Source organism: Vulpes vulpes, chromosome 13 (assembly GCF_048418805.1).
Source record: "Vulpes vulpes isolate BD-2025 chromosome 13, VulVul3, whole genome shotgun sequence".
Taxonomy (NCBI): domain Eukaryota; kingdom Metazoa; phylum Chordata; class Mammalia; order Carnivora; family Canidae; genus Vulpes; species Vulpes vulpes.
In genome coordinates this window covers 73240525-73249293 of record NC_132792.1, presented here as the reverse complement: position 1 = coordinate 73249293, position 8769 = coordinate 73240525, and the positions used below count along the sequence as shown (strand labels likewise).

Genomic DNA, 8769 nt, shown 5'->3' with positions numbered 1-8769 from the left:
TTCGGAATCTCTGTGGAGATGTTTACTACTATCCAGAAGAAATAGAGAAGGTCGCCAGGAAAACGAGGAGCAAGGCACTGTGGGGGAATTTGTCCTTTCTACTCCCATATCTCCTTACTTACATAACCATTTGAAATGCAATTATGCTTAATTTTCAAGCCCATATTTATTTCAGAAAAAAAAAAAACAACAACAAAGCCTTAAAGGAAAGACACACAACTAGTTAAATTTAAGATCAGCTGCTTCAAAACCACCCACTAAAAATAACACTTGTCGATGATTTTCTTAAGCAGATTAACATTTTTTTTCTGGATTGAAACTCAGAGACCCAAGAGCTAGAACCACTTAAGTCATCCTATATTTGAAAACTGGCTTGTCACAGGGACGGAGGGCAGCCAGCGCTTCACCAGAGCCTCACAGAGGCAAAGTAAAGTTGGCTTCAAACTAATGAGGAGTTTTTTTGGGGGGGAAATAGCAATGTCAGAGAAACCGAAGGCCAGAGGTTTCCTAAGGCGTTGCGTTTCTTTGTTTTTATGGATGCCACCAATAAGCAGACTCATAGAATACTTTGTTACTCTAATTTCACACAAAAAGCTGCAGCATTTACCTCCCAGATCCCGGATGTAAGCCTTAGTTTGTCATCACACCTTCGCAGTAAACAAAGAAAATCTGTTCTGGAGATTGATGTATTAATTTCTTTGCAAAGTTATGGATGGACTTAGGCAGACGTGAGTGTGTTAATTGCCTTAGAAAACAACACAAATATACAAACAAATACACAACGGCTTGGTTGAGTGCTTAGGAGCTCAAAATCCGGGCACGCCACTGGAGATGAATTTCACTCCTCAAACTGTGACCTCAGGAAAATTCCTTAAACACATTGTATCTCAGGTTCCCATCCTGTAACACGCAACAGCGTGTGCCTCACAGAACTGTAGGGATAAACTAGCTTCGTCTGGAGGCCTGTGCCAGGTACACGCAATGTGAGGGCTTGTTTAAAAATCCCACTGAGAAGGTTTCAGATTTCAGCACAAGTTGAATACTCTTTCAGATTTTCATTTCAGTCTAAAGAGGCGTATAGAAGCCCATAAGAGCTACAGCTGACTTTGGTGTGCAAGGGGGTGGCTCTTGCCCCCATTAGGTGGGCCTTCAGATAAATACTGCTTGCTAGAGCCGCCACATTTCAGAAATCAAAACCGAGTCTTGCCCCTTTTACTGAACACGCATGTGAAACCTTTGATGTCTATCATACGTTTCATGTACAAATTTGCAAGGGCTGCTTCATCGTGACGAATAAAGGCTTTATTCTTCAGGATGAGGGACTGACTCTTGGCTACAGGATGTCATCCCGTATTTAATCCTGTTTTAAAGATCAGAATTTACCTCGGACGTAGCATTTTGAAAGTAGTACAACAAGCAGGTTGAGTCCTTGGGGGAGAGAATGTTTTTAATTTATCATCAACAGTATCTAGTGCATTCGATGAAACACACTTGGAGAAGACACCCGCGGGGGTTCCGGGAAGATGGGGAAGATGTCTAGGTACCTTCCCCCCATACTGACATCCTCAGCTCCTGTAATAGTGTGTGCACCAACGTTAACTTACTCTCTCCACTTACTCTAAGTCTGTCTGAATGTGCGTATATGCACACCCAAGTTTACTCTGTGGAGTAGCTGCAGAGTAACCCAAATTATGGGGGTATCGTGTTTAAGAGAAAGAAGAAAGGGCGTTTGCTCGGTGTGTTCATCCGAACTACCGTGGCCCAGGCCTCCTGTCCGGCGGCACCGTCTACATTCCAGAAGGACTTTCGGGAGCCCCTTCCCAGCTTGGAGGGATCGCGGCGCCAGAGCCCGGCTCCAGCCAGTTTTCCCGGGGGCAGGTGTCGCCCTGGGCGCGCGGCCGGGGGAGGGGAAGGGGCGGGCGTGGGGTTGAGCCGAGGCCCGGGACGCGGGCTGCGGGCTGGGCGTGGGCTACGGACGCCCGCCGGCCCGCCCCCGGCACTCCATTGGCCGCATCAGCGCAGAAAAGGGCCCGCGGCCCCGGGCGCCCGCAGCGTCTCCGGGCCGGCGGGCACCCAGGTTGCGCGGGGGCTGGGACCTGCCGGGAGCGGCGGCGGCGGCGGCGGCGGCGGGTCGGGCCCGGGCTACTGCTCGAGCAGCCCGCGGGGCATCTCCCCCGGGCCGGGCGGAGGGCTGGGGGGTGCGGGGCAGGGCTGGAGCGCCATGAGCAGCCCGGATGCGGGGTACGCCAGTGACGACCAGAGCCAGACCCGCAGCGCGCTGCCCGCGGTGATGGCCGGGCTGGGCCCCTGCCCCTGGGCCGAGTCGCTGAGCCCCCTCGGGGACATGAAGGCGAAGGGCGAGGCGGCGGCGAGCAGCGGGGCGCCGGCCGGGGCGGCGGGCCGGGCCAAGGGCGAGTCTCGCATCCGGCGGCCGATGAACGCCTTCATGGTGTGGGCCAAGGACGAGCGCAAGCGCCTGGCGCAGCAGAACCCGGACCTGCACAACGCCGAGCTGAGCAAGATGCTGGGTGAGTGCGAGTGCGAGCTCGCGGCCGGGGCCTGCCCGGCGCTCCCCGCGCCCCTCCCGCGCCCCGGGCTCCGTCCGCGGCCCCTCTCCGTACCCCCCCACCGCCTGGGTCGTCGAGGGTCCCCGGCAGCCGCGTAGGTTTGGTGCCGCCCGTGCCCCCAGGCCTCCCCCGGTGGGGGCCGTTCGTTCCCCCTCGTTGGGGAGCCCGGGGATGGGTGAGCCGGGAGCGGCCTCCCGGAGGCCAGAGGAGGCGGGACCGCCCGTCGAGCACCCGAAGGCTGGGCCTCCGCTGGGCCCCCGCAGGCCGCTCTAGTTGCTCAGTTAAAGGCCGGCGGGGAGGCGCGGGAGAGGCGGGGCGCGGGGCCTCCCGGAGGCCAGAGGAGGCAGGACCGCCCATCGAGCACCCCAAGGCTGGGCCCCCGCAGCCCGCAGCCCTTTCCCTCCCCACCTGGACCCCTTTCGCCCGCTCTAGTTGCTCGGTTAAAGGCCGGCGGGGAGGCGCGGGAGAGGCGGGGTCGGGGCCGGGCGCGGGGCCTCCCGGAGGCCAGAGGAGGCAGGACCGCCCGTCGAGCACCCCAAGGCTGGGCCCCCGCAGCCCGCAGCCCTTTCCCTCCCCACCTGGACCCCTTTCGCCCGCTCTAGTTGCTCGGTTAAAGGCCGGCGGGGAGGGGCGGGAGAGGCGGGGTCGGGGCCGGGGCGCGGGGCCGGGGCGCAGCCAGGAGCGCAGCCAGTGAGCCCGGCGCCCTGCCCACCTCCCCCGCCCCGCAGGCAAGTCGTGGAAGGCGCTGACCCTGGCGGAGAAGCGGCCCTTCGTGGAGGAGGCCGAGCGGCTGCGCGTGCAGCACATGCAGGACCACCCCAACTACAAGTACCGGCCGCGGAGGCGCAAGCAGGTGAAGCGCCTGAAGCGGGTGGAGGGCGGCTTCCTGCACGGCCTGGCCGAGCCGCAGGCCGGCGCGCTGGGCCCCGAGGGCGGCCGCGCGGCGCTGGACGGCCTGGGCCTGGCCTTCCCCGAGCAGGGCTTCCCCGCGGGCCCGCCGCTGCTGCCCGCGCACCTGGGCGGCCACTACCGCGACTGCCCGGGCCTGGGCGCCGCCGCGCTCGACGGCTACGCGCTGCCCACGCCGGACACGTCCCCGCTGGACGCCGTGGAGCCGGACCCCGCCTTCTTCGCCGCGCCGCTGCCCGGGGACTGCCCGGCGGCCGGGCCCTACGGCTACGCGCCGGCCTCGGACTACGCGGGGCCCCCGGAGCCGCCCGGCGGCCCGGTGCACGCGCGCCTCGGCCTGGAGCAGGCGGGCCCCGCGGCGCCCCCCAGCGCCCTGCAGCTGTACTACAACGCGATGGGCTCGCCCGCGGCGGGCGGGGGGCGCGGCTTCCCGCTGCAGCCCCCGCAGCAGCCCCCGCAGCAGCACCCGCAGCAGCCCCCGCAGCAGCACCCGCAGCAGCACCCGCAGCAGCCGTCGCCGCCCCCCGAGGCCCTGCCCTGCCGCGACGGCGCGGACCCGAGCCAGCCCGCCGAGCTCCTCGGGGAGGTGGACCGCACGGAATTTGAACAGTACCTGCACTTTGTGTGCAAGCCCGAGATGGGGCTCCCTTACCAGGGACACGACCCTGTCGTGAATCTCCCCGACGGCCACGGGGCCATCTCCTCGGTGGTGTCCGACGCCAGCTCGGCGGTGTACTACTGCAACTATCCTGACGTCTGACGTTGCCGTGTACTACTGCAATTATCCTGACGTCTGATGTTGCCGTGTACTACTGCAACTATCCTGACGTCTGATGTTGCCGTGTACTACTGCAACTATCCTGACGTCTGACGTTGCGGTGTCCTACTGCAACTATCCTGACGTCTGACGTTGCGGTGTCCTACTGCAACTATCCTGACGTCTGACGGTGCGGTGTCCTACTGCAACTATCCTGACGTCCTGCCTGCAGGCCAGAAGCACCGAGTTACACCCTTCCTGGAGGGGCTGCGGGCGTCCTCGGCCTCGGGTTGTTTTGTTTTGTTTTTAGATTGCCTAGGCATATAATTTATGGTAATTTATTTTGTCTGCCACTTGAACAGTTGGGGGGAGAAAAATGTGGGGTGGTCTGCGAAGATTTGTCCAGATACTTCTTCTTTCCCACAGTTGCCTTGTCAGAACCCCACTTCCCAGTTCAGGTTGACCAGTTTCCGAGTATGTCCCAGAATAACTTGCTCCGTTCCCTGAAAAATTATTGACCAAAACCGTTTTTATCTTGGGTGTGTTTTCTCGATCTTTAAAGAAATAAAATCTGGAATCCTTTTTCACGCTGCTAGTGCCTCTTGTCACAAAAGTCCATTTTTAAGATGAATGTTTAGTATTAACATAGCACTGGAAACATTTGATTGATATTTAATATGTAGTTACAGCCGATTTCTCCTTCTCTTATAGATGATTCAGGGCTAAACCCTAAAATGGAACATTAGGATATCTATTTGTTTTTTTCCTAGGTAGAAAAACCTCCTAGAAGGAGCCTGTGTTACACATTTCAGGGATCCTAGTTTCTGAAAAGTAATGGTTAATCTAGATACTCTAGGTATTTTCAATTTTCGTGTATCCCTTCACCAGAGGAGAACATCCAAGGAATTTGAGTTTTCTAGTTGAATCTTGAAACCAGCCTACAGAGGAGTTTGGATTTTTTTCTTTTTTTTTTTTTTGGCCTACATTTCACCAAGAGTCTGTACACTCCCTCTCAACACTGAACTTGCTAGCCCTCACCTGTCTACACCTTGGGAAGTACTGTTGCCGGGTTAAAAATAATTTGAAGGGAAAAAAATAAAAGTAATTTGAAGGAGTCACAGGAATGAATCAAAAGCAAATGTGCATTGTGACCTTAACTTTTAATGAAACTTCCGTATCTGTGATTTTAATAGGATGCTCTCCTATAAAGTGCATACAAGGTGCATTGGATTTTTTTTTTTTTTTTTTGACACAAGCAGTTCTTAAGCTTTGGAGAGTTCCAGTGATGATTTGTAGCTAGTGTACTTTACCAGGGCAACCAAAGCTGTAGCCCTGGGTATCCATGTTCTACTCTGGGGAGAAACGGACTCAAGGGGCTGTAAAGGCGAGGGGTTAGCCCTGCTGTGGACTGCCGCATTAATTGCTGTGGCCCCATCCATCAGATTTTGCAGGTTGAGGTAATGGATGCAGATGACTTGTGCTGGGCATTTCCTGTGCCAGGTGTTTTTCATCAATGCCTTTCTGTACCAAGTTTGAGCCTGATCAAGCCTGTGGAGCCGAAGTGCTGTTTTCCCTCTTCTGCAAGTGAGGAAAGTAGGCACTGGAGCACTCACTTGCCGTAGATAGGGTGAATGCTTGATAAGTTCTCAAAACTTTTTTAAAAAGATTTTAAGTAATCTCTACGCCCAATGTGGGGGTCGAACCTACAACCCCAAGATCAAGAGGGGTGCCAAACCAGCCAAGCACCCCTACAAGTTATTAAAATCTGTTTAATCACTGTTTTCCTTTGTGCCAGGATATATGTGGGCACTGGAAGAACTGGTACGCTGGTGGTGAGAAACTACATAAAATCTTCCACTCTGATTAATGCTATAGAAAAAAGGGAAGGGTAGGAGAATAGTTGAAAGCATTTATCCTGAAGTGGGACAGCTGAGCTGAAATGGTTGACTGGATTCTCTTGAGAAATGGCAAGGTGTGTTTTTCAGAGGGGGTCCCTGGGTGCTAGGAATGTTTAGAACAGGAATTTCAGAAAGCAAAGGTAAGTCTGTTTTGTTAGGCGTAACAGAGGTTACATTAAGCATTTGCAATTCTGAAGTTAACTCCTGGGTTATATCTACCATCTAATCCAGTTCGCTTGCCTCTTAGTACTCGACCCTTTCCACATTCTTTATTCCTCTTTTCCTAGACAGGTTCTGCTTCCAGTCGGAGTTCCTTCCCCAGGATGTTCTGAGTTCCTAGTAGATAAAGTGAGCAGAGGGGCCTCACTTGCTCACGTTCAAGGCCATGTCTCCAGTTGAGATCACACTAGGCATTTTAGCACATTTTTGGCCCAAGGAGAGGGAATTGTACCCTTGCCTGCTATGTCTTACAAAATAAAAAGATAAATAAGGAAAAGAGGAAAGGAGAATAGAGTGTTGGGGGCAGAGAATCCAACGTCCTGTTAAGTTACATTCTTTACTATTCACCAGGTACAAATGGGAAAATAATGAGAGCTAAGAATTTTTAGCCAATTCCAATGCCTTGAGCCCCAACAAAGGAGGATTCATTCGTGCTCACAATAATTCTTGGGGGCACAGGTAATCCAGCCCATTCTTTATCTTTTCTTAGGCAGACTCATGACTGGTCTCCGGTGGCAGCTAGTGACTGCTTTTTGTTTTACTGTAGACACAAATACATCAAAGACCTACTGCTTTTCCCCTACTGGAGAAGTCAGTCAGAAGGTAAAAATGCAGAGTAGTGCTCCTGAGTTGTAAGCACTCTTAGGTCTTGCTGATTTGAATTCACCCTAGGTGATGGTCTGAGGAAAACCAGGAAGCCCCTCCCCAGAAGTCTGAGGAATACACACACACACACACACACACACACACACACACAAATATTTTAGACATCATTTTAGGCAATACATGGCCCCTGGCAAGCCATCCAAGGGTGGTGGGAATCTGAAACCCTCCGATTTAGAAGCTGGGATGGTGAGGCTTTGTTGGAAAGCATGGCACCCCAGCATGGAAGCAAAAGAGCAGTTTCCCTATATTTGAAAACACAAAGGGACATGTCAAGAACTCCCTAATTTTTACTGAATTCTCCCTTCCTGACACATGTGAATCAAGGAACATGGGGAGTGATGTGTCCCTTTCTTAGAGTATAAGGGAAACTCAGGATGCCCTGCCAAGGTGAATGTATGACTTTCACCTTTGTGCAGTTGAGTGGTGACAGTCGTTAGTCCCCAGGTCTGTCCCCATGAACTGTGTCTTGGGTATTTATATCCTTGTATAAACTCCTTATATGATCTGGGTTGAACTTTCTACTCTTAACCCAACAGAATGGACTAGAAATGATACAGTGTCAGCTCTCCTATCACGGTGGCTTAGAAGATTGTTCTTGTAGCTCAACTCTGAGCTACAAAGTTGTAACCAAAAAAAAAAAAAAAAAAAAAAAAAAGTTGTAACCAGTGCAATTACTAGGGTGATGAGACCATTTTTGGAGACCACATGGAGAGGAGAGGCACTGGGACTCCCTGCAAAGACAAAGAGCTCAGCCTTACTGACAGCGACTCCCTCTGCCCTCCTACCATCTGATTATAAATCAGGAGAGGCTGGAAGAATAAATACCCAGATGAGCTCAGGCAATGCACAGGTGGCAAAGATTTTTATTTGTTTATTTTTTAAAGATTTTTTTTTAAAGATGTTATTTACTTGAGAGAGACAGAGATAGCACAAGAAAGAGAGCATGGAGCAGGGAGAAAAGGGCAGAGGGAGAAGGAGAAGCAGGCTGAGCAGGGAGCCTGATGCCGGGTTCTATCCCAGGACCCCAGGATCATGACCTGAGCCAAAGGCAGGCACTAAATGGACTGAGCCATTCAAGTGCCCCTAATTTTATCTTTCAGATTTTTAAAAAATGGTTTTTATGAACCACTAGGTTTTGGGAGAGTTTTGTTACACAACAACAAGTTATTGAAACAGGTGTTATCCTTAAATAATCCTTTCTTATCTTTAACTATAGGGACAGGGGCACTGGTGAAAAAAAAACAAGAAAAAAGCATTGGGGCCTGTCAGAGACACCAATATAGTTTTTTTTTTATTTTATTTTTTCAATATAGCTTTAAAGTGAAGGACAGAATGTAAAACTTGGAGAACTCTGTGATATCTCCAAATGTATACAGCCCTCTTTCCTCAAGCCAACTCAATGAAATGACCACAGGTGCCAGCTAGTAACTGGTTTGTAAACAACAACAAAAAACAACAACAAAATAATGGTCTCAATTTTTTACTATTTAATTTTGGAAGCAAATGCTTCCAAAAGGATATGTTGCTTGCCTCCAAACCCCAGTCCCTACCCCAGGCCCAGCCCATCTTCATTTCTGAGTACTTGGGAAGTGTGTTAGAAGGTAGGAATCCAGCCCTTTTATGGACTGGGATATCCTGACTTGATGCCAGCATAGTCTACACATCTTTGAGACACCCAGGTAAAAAGAGTATATTTTCTTTCTCATAGACACTGACTACATCCCACTAAAGCTACCAGGGTGTGTGTAATAAA

General features: G+C 52.2%; 1 protein-coding gene across 1 annotated transcript; it reads left to right on the top strand.

Annotated features, from left to right (window-relative positions):
* The first annotated feature begins 2072 nt into the window (after nt 1-2072).
* SOX17 (SRY-box transcription factor 17) lies at nt 2073-4447 on the top strand. Its single transcript, XM_072734719.1, has 2 exons — nt 2073-2528; nt 3296-4447. Exons 1-2 carry the CDS (start codon nt 2222-2224, stop codon nt 4234-4236), a joined length of 1248 nt encoding a protein of 415 aa, XP_072590820.1. The 5' UTR covers nt 2073-2221; the 3' UTR covers nt 4237-4447.
* The last annotated feature ends 4322 nt before the right edge of the window (nt 4448-8769 follow it).